This window comes from Fringilla coelebs, assembly GCF_963513975.1.
Source record: "Fringilla coelebs genome assembly, chromosome: Z".
NCBI classification, from domain to species: domain Eukaryota; kingdom Metazoa; phylum Chordata; class Aves; order Passeriformes; family Fringillidae; genus Fringilla; species Fringilla coelebs.
The window spans coordinates 62,582,638-62,602,463 of NC_140031.1; the positions used below are offsets into that span (position 1 = coordinate 62,582,638).

Consider the following 19,826-nt stretch of genomic DNA (forward strand, 5'->3'; position numbering starts at 1 on the left):
ATTGGTTAAGCTATTTTCCCCAGTACCTGAAAAGCACCTCCACTGGTTTAGAAATAACACATCCAGATCTAAAGGCTTTCACAGCAGGAGACTGGGTGTCTAACAGAAAAAGACTAGGAAGCTAAAATGCTTGTGTACATGCGTTCTTCTATTTTCCTTTGGATTAGTTTTTTGTTTTTTTTTTTTTTTACAGTACTATGAGGATCCTTACCATTCATGTTTGATTTTTTTCTTGCACTCTGAACTACTTCTGCCTCAGCAATCCCTGCTATTCAGGGACTTAGAACCTAAAATTCTGAGCAGCACAGTATTTTCTAAAAAGTGTCTTTCTGAAAGTGTTGTTTACAAGGTATCATCACAAACCTGTTTCATGAATGGCAAAAATCATTGTGATACATGACTAGAAGTAAATAATCTCCCCCCCCGCCCCGCCCCGCCCTGATTTCCACACATCTTGGAGAAGCATAAATTTCATTCATTTTATTTCTAGACAAGAAGTAGCAGGTAGTTTTATTAAAATAAAACTGTATTAAAAAATTGAAATGCATACATTCAAACCACTTGAGCACATTCATCACTTAGTACAGGAACTAAAATTGGAGCTGTTCAATAAAGCAGAAAATGGGTGTGTTTGGGACACTGTCAGTAAAGTATTTTTTTCTGTATGGTTCTGTAAGTCATGTAAGTACATCTTCAGGCACGAATTTGGTTTAGGCATTACTTCAGTCTCCAGCACTAACTCACTACACACCTGCTGCTGTGACAGAACCACCATAGTTATTGAACCAGGTCTTCTAGCGCACAAAACAAATACACTGCTTAAAAAAAATCACTGGAATAAAAAATATGGATAATGTATAAAAATAGTATAATTTTAATTTGAAATTGTTTGTTCAGTTTTTCCGTTATGTTTCTGAAGTGAACTGTAACCATGTGCCTTGTTGAAGGAAAAGATGGAGGTAGCAACAAAAATAGCCTGTGAATCTGCTTTCTTAGACCTTATTTTATGAAACTGCAACAACCATATAACTTAGACTGTCATTTCTACCATCAGTTAAAAGGTACCACTGAATAGAGGATACTGACTTTTTTTCTCTGTCAGATATAGTTTGTCAGTAAGGCTATTTATAGTTGAAAACATACTCAAAATCTAATTTTAACCATCTTATATGTGATCAAACCAACAAAGATTTTAACAGCAGCCTTACACATGATCATTGGTCAATGTTTAGTCCATTCTTTTAAGCTTGTAGCAATTTTTGAAGATATTATAACCTCTGAAAGCTCGAAAGTGATCCACTCTTCCTTGAAAGCACTGAAAAGTCAAGGTTCATCCAGGTTGTTACTGCTTTGGCAGGATAACCGAACACTGCACCGTTGTCTGAAATACAAAGTCAGAGGAGATAAGTGCTTCTTTTGGCAATGCAGAGAGAATTACTTTTCATTGAAAAGGCAGATTATGTCGCTTCCATTTGGGTACAAACGTGTAAATCCTTTCATGTGCATAGTATCTCCAACTTTTTCCAACAACACAGAAGTCAATATTATTACAAGGAGGGCATACACACACAATGAGTTTTCATTACAACTTTTGCAAAGCTATGTGATACAATTATTGGTATGGAGAAGAACAACCATATTGCAAAACCATTAATTTATGAACTTTGGACTTACAAACTGCAAATGAAAAATTGTGCAGCATGCTTTCTGTGACTTCTACATGACTTTTATCAATTCTGAAATACTGCTATCAAGAACAGAAACCAACCAGATGGCACTGACTGTGAGAGAATGAAATACTCAAGTTATGTAGGGACAGGCAATTTTGACATTAGCCATATTCAAGGGCAGGGTCTAAGAAACATTTTAATCTCAGCTTTTGAGAGAAGTTATTGGCCTGTAAGTACCCCTGTACCAATTATAGTTGAAGTGAAGCCTTGATGAATTTTCCTCCTCCACTTTACTCACCTGTGCCAATATACTGTGATCACATATGTACTATTCACTGACCAGTATCACTGATGAGATATTTTTTGAGGAAGAAAATTACTCAAAGATATTTACAAGATTAGAGTTCTAAATACAGAACTTAGGAATGTAAATTTCAGTTTGAGATAGACTAGAAAAAATTACTGAAAAAATACTAAGCTTTATGTCCTTCAACTTGTTACTTGTCAAATCACATAAATGTCCAAGTGACTCCCTGATGAAGTGTACTGAAATACATCTACAGTTACCTTACCCAATCAAAACTATCCCAGAGTATTCACTTACCACAGCTCTCAAAATACAGCATTATTGCCTGTATGAGAGATCTGACAAGTACATTTCTCACAGGCTAGTACAGAAGTTCAAGGAAAAGGCAGGTAGTACCAGCAAGTATCCCCAAGGAGTCAAGAAATTTACCTAAGGAGCTCTCACAAAAGGTCTGACACCTTACCACAAGCTGATCATCTTACAGCCACATTGTAAAAAAAAATCAGTTCTAGCAGGACATTCCTTTTACCATTATAGTACACATTCTCTTCTGATACTCACGGAGCTGACCCTTATTGTAATGTAATAAAGGTACAGAGTTCAATTCCCAGTTATGATGAGCTAAAATTCTTTTCAACAGGACAGTTTTTTTGAACTCATACTTTTCTTAGCAAATTAAAAAAAAAAGTCTTGAAATGTATGAAATTGTCTGCTGCCACCAATTCATTTACTTTATGGACAATGAGCCCATATTTTACCCAATAAGTTTTTGTTATCAGGGCTTTGGCTGCAGTTCTTGATGCCTTTGACATCTCTTCCAACTTTGATATCTTGTCAACTACAGACAAGCTCCCATTGTCCTGAAAATATCCCTAACATACCTGCACTTCCATCTGGGTTCTCTCTTTGCAGCTTGTTTCTGCTTCCAACCCTCGATTGCTGCATTTTTGCACTAGAGCTGTTTCCTGTTCAAAGTCTTTCTGCGGACTGGAACGCTGCCCTTAAAGACCTGCCAACTTTCTGGAGCTCCTTTACTCTTCAGAGCAGTCTCCTATGAGATTATACACCCTAATTCATTGATTGAAAACAAGTATACTCACCTGAACTCCAGCCCTACTCCCCTAAACCTGTACTGTTAATTGCCTTACTTGCTCCTCATAGGATATTGAATGCCACAATTTCATGAAGATTACAGCAACAACTGTCAGTAATTATCACCTCACTAAACAACTCTTCTCAGTTAACAGCATATCCAGCTGTATATCACCCATGACTGACCAGCCTATTCAGAAATTTCCTTGACACCAACCAGAAATCACTTGGACCACTGTCATCAAAAGCATCATCTGTGTTTCCTGACATGACATAAATAGCACATGGTCATACGCTGTTCTGAAAGAGTGAGGGCTTTAATCTGACACTGGAAAATTATCTCTTTACAGCAAGAAAGCCATGAAATACTGGCCTAAATTCATCTTAGAGAGTTAAAAAATAGTAACTTTCAAAGTACACTTACACTCACTGACATATCAAAGATCAAATGATACAGTAAACAGAAGCGATGACAAGCAGCCTATCCTTCATCCAAAAAACAGCCCTTGGACATTTTGTTTCAACACCAAAGACTCTCCTTGAAATTACAGTGAGATTCAGAGGTGACACCACTGGCATGTGTGTTGATCTGGGATTAATACTTCCACACAAGGAGACAGAGAAATAAAGGTGGGCAGAGACTGACAGCACATTTTCTCCTGCCAGGTGAAATTCCTCCTGTCAAGCCAACAGATTACAGATCTTGGAGAAGAAAAACTGTGTCTATGTAGAGCTTTACTGTTTCACAACCTTCCCCAACACTAAACCAGACATTTGCCCATTTGATATGCACAGCTATGGCTTGGATATATTCTGTCACTGATAGGAATGTACCAGCTGCAGTCTTACTTGCTCCCTGTCTTACTTACTCAGCTTGCTCCTTGTCTGTGTTCCTTAACACATTTCCACAGCGCATGCAAGAGCTGCTACCTTCAAGCTCTAGGAAAGGAGCTCCAAAACTCCATCATCTGGCCTTCAAAACTCACACTATAAAATATTCCGTAGTACAATACAAGACAATAGGTTTTAAAAACTCTTTTTGGTTCAATTACATACTTGTACAGAGGCACATACATGTATCTTTCTCTTTGCTTCCCGGCAGAATTGCCTCTCTCATTCATTAACACCAGTCCTTCCTCTGCTTTATTACCACTGAATTCCCCAAACAGGAACATTTGTAGCCTTCCCTGATGATCCTATGTAAAATTAAAGGAAACCTCCAAAGCCTTTGGAGCTTCAGAATTTCTCACTATTCCAGAGTTCTTGTTCTTTCAAGTCATTAACCCTTGTGGCTCTTACTTTCTTGTTATAAAATTTCAATCCCCACTGCCTGTTTCCAGCTCTTCCAGTGCCTTGAGATCAACTCTCTCTCTCAGTACACTTATCACTCACACCTGTCTGCAACGAACATAAACACCTAAGAATTGTAAGTGAAATTATTTCATTATTCATCATTGATATGAGGCAGTAGATATTTAAGAGAAAAAGAGTTAAGAAGGGACATTAGGACCTGTTGCACCATTATGCATCTTCCTCTGGTGCATCACATTTTCTTCTTTAAGTATTTAGGGGACTGAGCTGGAAGACGCACTTGACCATGAGCTGAAAAAACAGCTGGCATTCATTAAAGGAGAATAATGCAAATGTAGTGCCAGCTCTCTTTCACTCCCAATCCAAGAAGATTCAAGGCAATCACAAAAAGGAACACAAGAGGACACTGCTCACTGAAGTATGCCTGCCAGAAATCAAGGCAGAATCATCAGTACTTTAGCAGCATAATATACTTGGGAACCATTTCCTTTCGTGCCAGTATGAAAAAAAAAGTGCCTGAGGAATATCTAGCACATTTTATATTATTTGTTCAAACTCCTGAGTTTGCTGTATAGCTAGGCATCTGCATTAAAAAATGCAGTCCCATTCTCTGAAAATGTTTTCAGTGGATTAGAGGGAAGAAACAATAGTGATTTTGGTGCCTCCCTTATCCATTCGATGATACAACTTCCTAATGAATGCAAAAAGGAAAGGAAAAAGTCAGTTACCTCTCTCATATGTACAGAGGGAATATTAAAATAACTGTTTCAGATAACCAGGTGAGGAAGATTCATAAAGATAATTCAGGCACTCCTAAAGAAAAGTAGGTTTTCAGTAAAGAATTAGCAAAAGAATAATTTCAAGAATTTGAATTAGAATTCTGCAAACCTGACCTTGTCATTTATGCTTAAGAAGTGGCTGAGGTGCATTTTACTGAATATGCCTTCCCTTCATGACATTGACTAAACTAGAGATGAAAATCACTTGTATGATGTATTGGGTTTGTGTGGCCTGGATATGGTAGCAAGAGTCTAAGGGGTGGCAAAGCAAAAGAGATTCCCCTCCCTAAGCAAACTGAAGATTTTTAAAGGTGACAAACTCTAAAACTAAAACCCCATGTTTTGTCTCTCTTTGCTGTTGGTGGGAAGGAAAGAAGGGCTGGGGGAGGGGAGGAAAGCTGTTCTAAAGGTTTTAGTTCTCGTTATCCTCTTTTAATTCTGTTAATAAATTTTTCTTATATCTTTTAAAGTTTTGAGTCTGTCTTGCCCTTAGAGTGTTTTCTCCTAATCACTATCTCACCCCATGAGACTTTTAATTTCTTTTTCTTTCCCCCTCCTCTGCTCAACTATAGCAGAGAAGCATGAGTGAATGATTTTTCATGGGTGCACTGGCATTTGGCCAGTGTCAAAATTGCAACATTTTTGGTGGAGAATGCAGGCAAATATGAGGACTTTGAGATAAGGATATTAACTAGGAGAAATAAGAGGCAAAACAAGTACTAAATCACAAAATTAAGTAGAATGATAGAGGGAAATTTGTATTGTAATTGTAGTGAAAATCTAGGGGTGGATTTTTTGTGTAATTTGTCTTTTTGGTTCTCTGTAATGACTGTACCTTAGATTAAGTGTAGAGATTTTTTTTCTTCTGTTTAGTTTAGTAATTTTTTGTTGTTCTAACTAAGTGTTATACGTTGAGTGCAATTTTGATAATAATTCTGAAATATTCATAGAAGCCAGGGGTGGAATTATCCTGCTCTGATTTTGTTAGTAATAAATTCAATTAATATCTCTAAGCTGAGCCTGTTTTGCTCATGAATGATACCTCCGGGTCCTTATCTCAACCCAGGCAAAAAAAGCTTGTTGAGAAGCTGGATAGACTCCCCAACTGTTTTAACATTGTTTCCCCCCTCTTTGTTATATCCACAAATGAATCTCAAGTATGCCTGTGAAATACAGATGATAAAAACCAGAAGTAAACCTTGTCTACGAAAAATTCTCCTTAAGAACTCCCTCCCCAATATATTTTGAAATGTTTTTCTTTTCCCTATTTTTTTCATGCACCTTGGACTTAAAACCTATGGAGAACACAATTCTAGTAATTTCAAATTGGTTATTGCCCATACCTTTTAAGACTCTTCCAGTTCTACATATTAAAGTGAGCATAATATTTTTGGTTTGGTTGAGTCTCTTCCACTTGATTCTTCTTTGTGCTAAGATCCAAGATCAGGGTTTTATTTGGATACTCACATATATTTGTATCTTTGTATCTCATTTATTTGTATCTTATGAACATCTTATGGTTGATGTCTCACTTCATCAACCACATATAGCTATCTGGTTTTTTTAGCTTTTCCAAGACTTCTTGTAAAACTGAAGCTAGATGTTGGCAACAAATCTTGCAAGAATTGTGTAGAATCTCTCCACCCTTCTTGAATGAATTTGGTTTCTTGAAGCATTTACTCTGAAACATTTAGATTCAAGCAAAAACATCCTGTAACATACACCTGTGTTGTGTGTGCACACACAGACTGTCTCTAGTACTCGTCAGCCTCATTTGCATACTTACTTTCAGAGTCTGCAGGGTGCTGGTCCATTCCATGGAGCCTATTTGAGGTATGGCAGTAAGGAGTATGCTTGTAGCCTTATTTGCATTCCCTTTCAGCGTCTTTAAAACTTTATCCACTGAAACCTGGAAATACAGTACAACTGAGTGGTGTCTCTCAATTTTGACGGCACACATTTTAAAAACCCAAATAAATTTAACTCAGAAATGTAAAAGCGAAGCCTTAGAATATCAGTGTTTTTAGATAGTGCAAATGTTTTTTCCTCCGTGTGTTTATGGTTTATACTTGTGTATTGTAAACAAATAGGAGAACTAAAGCACATACGTTGTTTTGCACAGAGCTGCAAAAGGAAAATCACCAGACCAATCGCAGTAACAAAAAAGACAAGTCAAACAGAATTCATGAGCGTCATACTCACAGACCCTCTGATTCAGACAACAGGAAACAAAAGGTTAGCAAGTAGCGAGGAAGGTTCATGAAAATGAATGCAATAGCAACACCAGAGGAAAAAAGTTTCACTCACAGCTTCTTCATGTTCCTTCCAGCAGTCATAATCTGTTGCCATGGCAATACTAGCATAACTCATTCCAGCTTCCTTTGCAAGAATCACTTCAGGCACTGTAGTCATGTTGATAACATCAGCTCCCCAACTGCGAAACACACAGCTTTCTGCTCGAGAGCTGAAACGTGGGCCTTCAATTGTGATCATTGTCCCCTTGGAGTGACACTGGAGGCCCAGCTTCTTGGCAGTCTCAATAAGTACCTGCAAAACGTGCCAACGTCAAAGAAAGGAAATAATTCCCTTTGTGCACTGCCTTTGCATTCCATCATAAACTTGCACACAAAAGAAGTTCGCTTTATACAAAGTAGTCATATTTCATATGACTACAGCTGTCCAAAACCAAAAATGAGTTTTGTTTTCCTCACCCAACAAGGAAAATTAATAGTCCTACCAACAGGGATGAAGTTGAACTTATCTGATTTTATTGGTATCAGTTGGATTACTGCTTTCAATGCAGACCAAGAAGACTGGGAAACAGAATTTTTTGCACATTTAGACCATGCCTACATTGCAGGCAGAGCTGCAGGTAAAAGCATTCCACTGAGCACTACATTATCACATAGTGGAGCTGAGCCAGTGAAAACAGTAGTAAGAAATTTATATTTTGAAAGTAAAACTTTACAAGCACATACTTCAAAGAGTACCCTGAGAATCTGTACAGAAATTATTACCACATTTTCCCACGCCAGTAGCAGAGCTGTATACTGGACATTTAGCATGGAGTCTATTGGGGGTTAGGTATCCTTCATTTTGCTCCTTTTTACTTACAGAATTTTATCCTAAGTTGCTAGGAAGTTTTAACGGCTGAGTACTTAAGGAAAAAACAGGGTACTGAAGAAAAACAAAAGAATTGGCTCAGGGAGGTGGGGCAGGTAAAGGAGGGCTGGGGCAACTGGTAGCTCTCCTGATCTGCGACTTTGCTCTGTGGCTTCAGAGGAGGATGGTCCTAACTGCTGCTTCGGGAAGGCAATTCACTGCTGCCGCCAGAGCCCAGCTCGGTCCTGTTTCTTCTCGTGTGGGCTCGATGCTCCTGAGAGTCCTGCTGGGGCACCGGGATAGGCTGTCCCAGGGTTGTGAAGCGAAGCCTCTCCCCCCTCCCTTCCCGTCCGGGCCCAGCCGCCATTGCCGCGCGCTCCCCGCCACAGCGCCCCCTGCAGGCGCGCGGGAGTCACCGCCCCCGCCCCGCCCCCAGCGGCCGCGCCCGGAACTGCAGCAGAGGGGGAAGCGCCGCGGCCGAGAGGCCGGGACTGGGTCCTGTTTGCTGTTAGGGCCGCAGGCATCGCTGTCTGCTTTATTACACACGCCAGGAGTGAACTGTTATTCCTATTCTCATATCCTTTTGCCTGAGAGGCCCTTAATTTCAAACTTATAATAATTCAGAGGGAAAGGGTTTATATTCTCCATTCCAAGGGAAGCTCCTGCCTTCCCTAGTAGACACCTGTCTTTCAAGCCAAGACAACTTAACATCAGCTTTTTAAGTTCTAACAAGAACCTCATACATGGCAGAATAATCCTCAGTTTCTCTCTTGGCAATCAGCCTGGATAATGCCAGGTGATACAGTTGGAATAAGAGGATACTGGCCTAGATAAATGGGACTAGGATGCCCACCACTGTCCTGAGTAGGAAAGTGAAAGGAACCACGATGCCATCTCTTTAAAATGGCCATCAACAAAAAAATAAAAGATAGAAAAGAAAGCAAAAGCACTTCCAAAAATTGTGGTAGGACAGGAGGGACCTTCATAATGCAGCAGCAGTAAAAAAAATTGTCTGACACCACTAGAAGCAACTTAACGTCATGACTTACACCCTGTGGAGCAGCTTCCCTGAAAAACACTGTGAGAAACCTACACTCAACACAAATATATGCAACAAGCAGCAAGAGCTCAAGTGTGTTACACGACCCTGTAGGGCGCCTTGTCCCTGGCATCCCTGATGTACATCAGTGGATTGTGTGGAGCAGTGGATTTTGTGGAGCAGCACAACAAAATAGACCTGGACCACCCGCATCTGCCACTGCAGGTAAGTCTGCACTGTACCTGGGTGGCAACACCTGACACACCTACAGGTTGGATGAAGTGATTGAGAGCAGCCCTGCCGAGAAGGACTTGGGGGTGATGGCTGATGAAAAACTCAACATGACCCACCCAGCCATGAGCACTCCAAGACCACAAAGGCAATGGGGTCTGAATACAAAGCAGCGTGGGCAGCAGGGCGATGGAGGGGATTCTGCCCCTCTGCTCTGCTCTAGTGACACATTGTGTTCAGCTCTAGGGTCCTTACTGTAAGAAAGACATGGAACTGTTGGAACAAATCCAGAGAAGGGCCTCAAAACTGATAAAAGCAGTGGAACCCCACCCCTATGAAGACAGGCAAGAAAGTTGGGGCTGTTCAGCCTGGAGAAGAGAAGGCTGTGGGGAAACCTCATAGCAGCCTTCCAATATCTGAAGGGCTCTGCAGGGAAGGTGGAGAAGGACTCCTTGTCAGGAACTGTAGTGATAAAACAAGGAATAACAGCCACAAATTGAAAGAGGGGAAATTCAAGTTAGATATTAGGAAGACATTTTTTAATGTGAGAGTGGTAAGACACTGCGACGGGCTGCCCAAGGAGGCTGTGGATGCCTCAAAACTAGGAGTGTTCAAGGCATGGTTGGATAAGGCCTTGAGCAACTTGCTCTAGTGGAAGGTACCCCTGCACCAGGCAGTGCAGCTGGGGCTAGATAATCTTCAAGGTCCTTTACAACCCCTTAATATTTCGTGAATAATGATTCTGTGCTGTAAGTTGATCTAGTATTAATCACACCTAATATTTTGGTTTATGGATGCTATTAATTCTGAATATATGTTTAGAAGAATGCCAGTTAATTACATTGTTAACAAATCAACAGACTAATTACACTGTTAATAAGTCAATAGATCAACTGACATGACATAACCACAGGCGAGCAGTACCTTTCTGAAACTTTACGAAGTTCTAACTTTACAGCTTATAGGATGTTGAGTTGAGCCTCAGTTTCTAAAAGCAGCAATACCCAAGATACTCTATATTATTCAAAACTTCTGAGAGAAAAAGATACAACTCCATTTAGATTTTCATTTAACTTACAGTGCATAAACCAACTAAACCAGATAATTTAAATGTATTTGCACAAATGCAATATAATATGAAGGTTTCAGATGTTTTGTTGCAAAATTCCTTAAATATGTTACATTCATGATTTTGGGTTTTTTATTATTATTGCACTTATGTATGAAACTCCTCTGAACTAGGATAAACTGGGCTGAAATTATCCCAACAATTTTCAGACATAGTTTCATGAAAAAATTTAAATCACTTTTATCTGGTATTTTCTAATGAAGTGAAAATACTCCTTCTCAGTCTCACATAGAGCTCAAACCCACACATTCTTTAAAACATCTCTCAGGCTGATTAGAATGCACAAACTAATGAGATAATGATCACATGTGAGACTGGGAAGTACCTAAATGTTTTTTCTTAGTTTGAAAAGGCGCATTTCTCTGCTGGCTTTTCAAAAAATGAAAAACCCAAATAACATCTCTAGCTAGTTAACAACCGAAAGAAAACTGCTTCCTGCAGTCTCAGGAAATGTCTTATGTATGAGTACTTATTTTCTTAAAAAAAGTACTGCCAATCTCCAAAGTAATAACACTTTTAAATCCATTTCTTAATAAATTCCTTGCATCTGCTGCAACATGACATCATGTTCACAGTAGAAAGCAACTAAATACCAACTAATCTTTGGTAAGAGCATGTAGCTAGGCTCTTTTTGCAAGAAAAATGCAAAGTATTTTGCATGATTTGCTGCTCATTGAAAGAAGGGCAAAAGCATGCACATGGATAATACGCAGTGGTTTTTTTCTTCATGAGACTTAGAATATCTTTAGGTCATTGTAAAACACCCTGATTCCCAATGCAGATATCTCTAAACCACCACATGGCAAATTAAGAAAAATAGCACATAATGACACTGAAGTGAATTGGTGACAAAAGCAGAATAGCTCCAAATGTTTGTACATGCTCTCGTTATTTGTGCCACCTGCTGCACAATTAGCTTTGTCTTGATTGCAGAGAGCTGGTCTCTTAGATGACTATGACTGATTCTGTAAGTACTCTTGTTCCTCTGAAGAATGTACCTCCTTGAAGCTACTGATCAGAGCATTCCACAACACCACAAAATATGCAGTTCAATCTTCACCTTCCTTTTTCCTCAACTCTAGGAATACACTAAGGTGACATATTTAATCAGATACACTCCTTCCAGAAGCTTATAAAGATGCTGAAAAATAGAGAAGTGTTTCATACTCTGTAGTCTGAGAAGCCTGAAAATCTTGAAGTGATGCAAATGAGAGCAACAACTAAGAATAAATGGCAAGTACAATTTGGCTTGTTTCAATGCTTAACATCCCAAGCCTTGGCTCTCCACCACCAACCTCTACAATATACAAAAGTGCAAATGCAATACTGCTATTTTTGTGAATATGAAAGCACCACTTGTTTAAATATCTGAGTATGTAGAGTGCCTCTACCATAGGTTCAGCTTTATTCAGAAAAAAATGGAACTAATTTCTAATTCTAACTGCTTTGTTCAGTTCATTGCTTTTTTGGCTGGTTACTTGATTAAAATAAAGATATTTCGTTCTGTTATTAAGATTCTAGGAAAATATGTTGCCAACTGACTTAGGAAGACAGGTACAAAATCTTTTACTTCCCTTGCTTTCTAAATGTTACATTCGTCCTCAATACCATGATGTATCTGAGAAACAGGATAAAGAGGTGCATATTGCGTCTGTATTCTAAGAATGCACACTTAGACTAATATGTGACAAATAAGTGCCATAAAAACAAGATTTCTTAATAGTATTACAGAATTCACTAACCTCTCTGGTTTTGGTGCAGAAAGGCTCAGCCATCGGAATATGACATACTCCTGAGAGAGTGGAATGCTGTCCATCATATAAAGTACAATGTCTTTTAGTTGTCCTAGAAAAGCAGAAAACTTGCTTAGAGAAAACAAAAAGAGAAAGCAACAAATTGATACAAATAAAAAACCACAGCATTCCTGGGAGCAGAAGAAAAAACGAGGATGATATTATGACCACCTGTAATCCTGTTCTGCCTCTGTACAAACCTTTGAGAATTGAGCTGGAGACTATAAAACTGTGACTCCACTAATCCATTGTCAATTCATTATGAAAATCTTTTGTTAACCAAGACAGTGAAACTCTGATTTGTTCCTAAATGACACAAACAGCCCAATTGTGATGTGATTCTACTGCAAAACAATCAGCTAATTTATTAGCCGGACATGTAACCTCTGGAAAAACGTATAAGTAATCTTTAAGAAAGGGAAGGAATAAAATCTCAACTACCACAAGGCTAGTCAAAATACAACTTGTTTGTATGACTGCATTCCTACATCCCAAAGGATAGGAAACTTACAGAAGCAGCTTCTTGTATGAAGGGAGCGTGAATTCAAACAGAAAAAACTTTGGAACAGGATGTTCTGAGAACTTCATGTTTTCAGAAAGATCACACACATCTGCAGTGCCAGCTTCCAAGTAAAAGAATCCTTTTTCTCTTATCTTTTAATGGATGGAAATGGTCAAACGTTGAAATTACCATTCAGCATACCATTTTGGAACACATGGAACTGCTACCCACTACTACTTTACTCTCAAAAGCACTTCCTCAAGCTAATCCACACAATTGGATGGTGCAAACCATCTGGAATAATATTCTCAGACACTCCCTTCTTCCCTGAAGTGCATCACATACTGTGCCTCAGAGGAGAAAATAAAGACAGTAGCCAAATTCCATCTGCAGTTGAAATACAAAGTATCTGCTGGTAATACTTTTTATAACAGCTCCCCAGTAAAGTCACTATGAAAATTTTTAAAAGAAGGTTTCAAATACAATTTATACGTTAAGAGTAGGTTTGGACAAAAAAATGCATCAAAAATGCATCCATAGGATGCATTAAGAATGAGAAGTACTGCCAACCACCAATTCTTAAGAATGAGATTATTAAAGAGTAAAGAGATGGAGAAATTAAAAACATCTGGAAAATGTAGAGCTGTTAAAATCAGTTGAAACCCTGAAATTAATTCTACCTTTATGGGATGCTAAAAAGCTGCAAATGGAATATATGCATTTTTTCCCACTTTTCTATTTTGTCTGCTAATGAATTATTTAGAATCGGAGGAAATGGTAAAAGCCACAATCCATTTCCTGCATTATGGTATTTCAGATGCTGTTAGCCAGGCACTTTCAATCAGAAAAGCCCAAGGAAAGATCTCATATGCATAAATATTATTATCTGACTTTCAGATACTCTATGTTCTTCGAAGAGATTGGCCACATGGCCTCAAAAAGAAATCCCACTACGTTTAGCATCATTCATACAAACTGCATGGGACTAAGTAACAACTTTGCTTTGAGCAATAGACCACATGTGTTCACACTTAGATAATTTCTCTTCTCCATCTGTTGTAGTTTAAACCCACCTGGAAATTAAACCCCATTAAGCCCCTGTACCTGCAGCAACAGTTTATTCTGACAATAAGGTGGCTTTTGTTCCTTCATTTTGGTTTTATCACAGTAACACAGGATTTTCTGGCAATTCTGACTGTGACTGATTCTAGGAAGCAAAATACAACTCAAACAAATAAACAAACCAGTCATTTCCATCTGTGACAAAGAGCCCTCTACCATTTCCATCATCACCTTCATTCTTCTTCCAGTAGTGTTGAATTATCAAACTACTGGTAATTAAAGAACAAAATGTAAATTCAGACTGGCATAAGCATATAAAAAGCAATCTCAGTATGCTCTGCAGCTTCAGGGACACTGAAAGAAAATTCTACAAAAAAAATTTACAAGGTGTGACAATAGTGCAGTAATTGTAGTTGTGTTTGTTACACAGAGAACTGAAACAATAAAACTGGCAGCTGTTGCAGGAAGCTATTTTCTGCATCTCTCCAACTGAGCTCAGTCATTCAAGTAAGTAGTTACTGTCTTGCTCTTCTCTTCCTAGCAAATATCAGCAGCAAACCAAACAGAAAGTATTCTAAAGCCCTAAATTAGCCTGATGTAAGTCAACGGACTAACAGTACTGCAATTAACTAACAGGAGTCAAAAGTGGAAAAAAATTATCTTATATTTTTAAAGTACCTTTTTAAAGAAGAAAACAACTTTTGCAGCCTATTCTTGGATTTGGAAGCAAGGAGAACACAATATACATATTTTTGTATTTATTTAATAAAATGTATATTTTATTGTTGAAAAACACAAAATAATAAGCATAAAGAAAGAAGAGACTATATATGGAATCAAACATTAGGTATGGTAATGACCTGCAGAATCAGGCTCTCAATAGTTTGGAAATCTTATACAGTTCTAATTATACTTATTCAGTGTTTCACGCTGAAAAGCAAACCTATGCTAGGCAGAAGTCCCACACAACTCCTTATATAGCAATCCTGTCATTAATTCCACGGTGCACATGCCCAAGGAGAGCAAATTACAGCAGCTGCCAACAGTTTTTTGCTGAGTTCTAGCTGTTCTCCAATTCCTATTCACCATTTCTTCTTTTTGCTTCACACCTATAAGGAGAATTGAGAATAGGAATTCTCCCTATTGAGAATATATATAGAGAGAGCCCAGATTTTAAAAGGTACCTGGACACCACAAATCACTGTTTTAATAGTGGGCTGAGTAAAGCCTTGCCACCTAGACCACGAATGCTTTTCTATGTACTGCCAGGCATGGGTTAATCACTATATAGAAGCCAGAATACCTTTTAAGATAATAACTGTTTTTCAAAATCAACGAGTACCATCTTTCCAAGACTATTAACATTGTTTGAAAGATCATGACCCTGACCTTCCATTAGAAGGTATTTCAGAAAAACTGCATATTTTCAGACTTTGGTGGACAACTAAAATATTCTGTCCCATGAAAATATCTTCCAATCAGTAGCACTGTTGGCATAGTGACTTATATAATGCAATCACTCTTAGACTGCTGTGAAGAGCTAAATGCAGACCCTGTCTCCAAAGACCTGGCAGTCTAACACTCCCTGGCATAGAACATTATGAGAAAAAGACTTGACACAGAAATTCAGCTGTCAAAAGAGACAGACTATTACAATGTGTCCATTATCTGAATTAAACTGCATGTAGGGGATGATTTAAAAATTCATATTACATATCATTTTCCACACTGAAACATTTTCACATGCTTTTCTGAGAAGCTTTTTGGTTTCCTGATGTCATTAAACAAGTCACAACAAGTTTCCACTTGCCTACATCAAAACGGAAACTTACTTGCCCAAACAGAACAGAACAACTGAAGGTAGAATTAGCCTCTGGAGGTCCACCTAGAATGGGCTGTCCTGTTCCAGATGGCTTTGAGTATCTCCAAGGATGTAGACTGCCAGACAACCTGTGACAGTACTCAGTAGCCTTCAGCAAAAGTGTTCACTGATGCTCAGAAGGAATCTCCTGTGTTTCTGTCTGTTCCTATTTCCTCTGATTCTGGGCACTGCTGGAGAGAGCTTGACTTCCTCTATGCACCCTCCCTTCAGGTATTTATACACATCAATGATATTCCCCTTGAGTCTAGTCTTCTCCAGGCTGAACAGTCCCACTGCCTCAGCCTCTCCTCTTAGGAGGGATGCTCCAGTCCTTTAGCATCTTCATAGTCTGCTGTTGGGCTCTCTCTACAATGCCCATGTCCAAATTGCATTGCAGAGCCCAGAACTAGATACATTACTCCAGGTGTGGTTCACCAATGGCAAATAGAGGCTCCCATCACTTACTCAGGAGTCTGTCAGGTGATAATGCAGTCAAAATAACTGCTTCTTGACTCACAATCATCCAAACCATGTCCCCACATCTGTTTAATATCTTTCCTACTTAAATCAGTATCAATACTAAAAAAAAAAAAAAAAAAAGTAAAAAAAAAAAGTATTGTCAGCAATATAGGTCATATTTACTCATAAATCAACTCTAGTATAACTCTAGTATAACAGAAAGCAATTTATATGGGGCTTGCTCCTGCAGGGTACTTAGTAATTTTAGTAATTTAGATACACTGTACCTAAAACCTACTCTTATAAGAAAAAAAGCATTTCAGTTACACATGGAAAAAAAAAGTTAGTAAATCAAAATTTGAATAGCACTGCAGTGCGGGGAACAAATCTAGGTTTACATGCTTAGTTGGCAATGAAATACTACCAGCAGCACCACAAATGCTCAATGAAGCTGCATAAGCCATTTTAAATACTTCAAACTATATGGAATCCCAAAATAAGACTTCAAGATATAATACTCCTCCAAGTATTAAAAGTAAATTTACCTTTAAAATGTGCAACCAGATATTTGAATTATTGGTGTTGCTGGTGATCTTTAAATGTAGCTTTATTTTGCCCCCAGCTTTGCTTGAATTTTTCTAGTCAGATGATCAAGGAGGATAGGACGGGCTGGTGTACAGAGACTGGAAACAAATTTATTTCCTTATGTTCCTTAATAAGATATGTAAGCATCTATTCTAGTTTTAAAACAACCTCCTCTCTTTTGCTATTGTGCTGCATTTATCTCTCTTCTGCAGGACCTCACTATTATGACATATATTTACCTAGCTGACTCCTACTATCCTTTCTTGTACCACTCTATCTCATTTCAGATTCTTCATAAAGAAGAATGGCCTGTGCTTTTATTAATGTTTCTCTCCCACATCTGAGAATGGAAGATTTCTTTTACTTCTGAACAGTCTTCCCACGGAGCTACACTTTAGATAATTGATGGCCATTCTTCAAAGCCTAGTATTTCTGTGTCTGTTAGAATGGAACTTCTTATAATCACATTCCCATTTCCTATCATATTTTCTCATATGAATCTTACTTTTTGACAGAAGAACTGAGGCTATCATCTTATTTTACAAAAACTTAATTTAAGATGAACATGTTATTATATGGCGTAACCCCATTTCTCCTCTTTTTCCTTCTTCTTACTCACCTGTCAATGAATTGGTCAATTATGACAAGATCACCAGGTTGTATTTCCTCTCGTAATGAACCACAGGCAGTAGTCACTAATACATGGGAACAATTTTCTTCTTTCAAGGCCCAGATATTAGCACGGTAATTGACATTTGATGGCATAATTGTATGATGCCTTCCATGTCTGCAAAGACACATGAAGCAAGAGAGTAAAACAAATCAGACTCAAATTGCCTTCCTTCTCCCGGGTAAGGAGAGTTTCAGGAAACATATTTCCCCTGACAGTATTGGAAGTGGAACTGACCATTTCTGCTACTTCGGCTATATTTTGTTTTCCTAAATGTACTGAGCTTCTCCTGGAATTCAATTTAAGAAACAGTGATATAATTTTCTTTTTAAATGGAAAATTTTAAGTTCAAGACTGTAATGAAAAGGACCTTAAAAATACAATTCAAATATATTTCAGCAGCCTCAAGATTAAAATGAGCATTTTTCTCTGAATATCCTAAGTCAGTTCCACACATTCTGAAACCCCTTTTCCAAACACTACAGGGAAGATTTATATGCACCTCCACGAATTTTCTGCCCAGAAGCATTGCTTGCATTCTCCTACACAAAGAGCAGCACATCACAGAACATTGTGTTCTAATCTGTCATCTTTCCAAAGAAAACAGTAGAATCATCACATTTTTCTCTTTGATCTTTAAGCGATCTGACAGCTTTCATAAATTAAAAGTATGACTTCACACTGCTGCAGTATTCTTTTTCACCAAGACAGGAAATACTTGGTCTTAAAGCACAAGCTTCTGTGCTATCTCTGTCTTTGTTACAGAAGCACATCATTTACATGATTAAACACATTAGAAAATTATTTTCAATCATGTAAGGGAAAAGAAGGAACTTAATTTCTCAACAGATTTTTTTCAGAGGCCAAAAAGACCTAAGAATTTGATCATTCAGGAACTACACACAACATGATCAAGCATTGTCAGTCAGGATTCCCATGCTGTCATTAGCATTTCTGATAAGCTACTAGGCACACAGTTCGACTGCTTTATTGCAGTTGCTGTCATAATCTTCTTATGGCATATACATGACTTTTCTTTTCCAATCTGATTCAGAAGCCAAAACACAAAGAAAAATTTGCAGGTACCTTAGCCCTAAAAGTAAACTCAGGAGGTTTCTATATGAATGGTCATAAATCCCAGGGAGAAGGTAAACCACAGCCAAATTGTTCAGACATCCATCATCCAAGGTCTAGCTTGAAACAGTACAGCGGTGAGAACTTGACTTAGTTCATTTGAGAAAATGAGAAAAATGTTGACCAGGTGTAATAAAATACATCAGCAAAGTCCATGGAAGATAAGAAAGGTAAAACCACAGACAGAAGTGTTGTAGAGATGGTTAGCAGTCAGCAGCTCTAATGGAAAAACACTGGAATGAAAAGAATCGGGCCCCTGAGTGCACCACTGGGTCCTAAGTGCCCTGGCCAGTAACACCCTGGGCCTCCACAGAAAATCCTGATCCCTGTGAGCTTGGGTGCTCCTGATTCTAAGCTCAGGCCCCAGTCTTCACCCCTGGCCTGAGCTATCTCACAGTGTGCCAGTCACCAAGTGAGTCTCCCCCACAGCCTTCAGACCTATATGTAGTTTGTCTCCAGAGCAGGATGGGATTTAGACACACACTACAGCCTCGTCTCTTACCTCCTAAGGTTCCTGCCTGGATTCCCTGGATGGATCCTGTGCTTGACTAATTATCTTGACTTGGCCTGCTGAGAAACACTGTCATCAGCACCTGCTCTGCCCATTCTGCTCAGGTGCCACAAACTGTGTTAGTATTCATACATTTAATCCAGTAGTATGTTGGTCCTAGACATCTATGATTACACCAGTAGGAAACTTCCACACATTCATCTGCAGATCCTGCTTCCAGAGTATCTTCAAGTATAGTAAAATGTCTGAATAAAAATTATATAGGGAGGGGACACTACAGGTGATGCAGCCCCCTAAGCAATAATTGTAACAGCAAGAGGATTCAATAATCTAAGGGAATAATTTGGAGAGTTTACGGTGGTACCAGAGACATAGTTCATCTGGAAGCAAACATTTTCTCTATTTCACAAAGGAAATTTGCAAACATAGTGAGCAGATGAATTAATTAGTAAGGTTATCAGCATTACCTATCCATCATCAGAGCAGGTGGCCCTGCAGGCTGACATTCTTACTAGGGCAATACCTCCCACTAGATTTTTTTACCTAAGCTAGACAGCATTTTTAATACTCTCAGTCCTTGCAGCATCAA

The 19,826-nt window shown here is 38.6% G+C and overlaps 1 protein-coding gene across 1 annotated transcript in view; it reads right to left on the reverse strand.

The window, feature by feature from the left end:
- Nucleotides 1-465: 465 nt before the first annotated feature.
- The window catches only part of MTAP (methylthioadenosine phosphorylase), a 32,001-nt gene continuing 12,640 nt past the window's right edge, over nucleotides 466-19,826 (reverse strand). The window contains exons 4-8 of the mRNA XM_084224849.1: nucleotides 17,542-17,709; nucleotides 12,403-12,505; nucleotides 7,467-7,706; nucleotides 6,946-7,068; nucleotides 466-1,381 (exon numbers count right to left, since the gene is read on the reverse strand). Coding sequence (XP_084080975.1) covers nucleotides 1,343-1,381; nucleotides 6,946-7,068; nucleotides 7,467-7,706; nucleotides 12,403-12,505; nucleotides 17,542-17,709 — 673 coding nt within the window. The 3' untranslated portion in view covers nucleotides 466-1,342. The remainder of the gene's footprint in view (nucleotides 1,382-6,945; nucleotides 7,069-7,466; nucleotides 7,707-12,402; nucleotides 12,506-17,541; nucleotides 17,710-19,826) is intronic.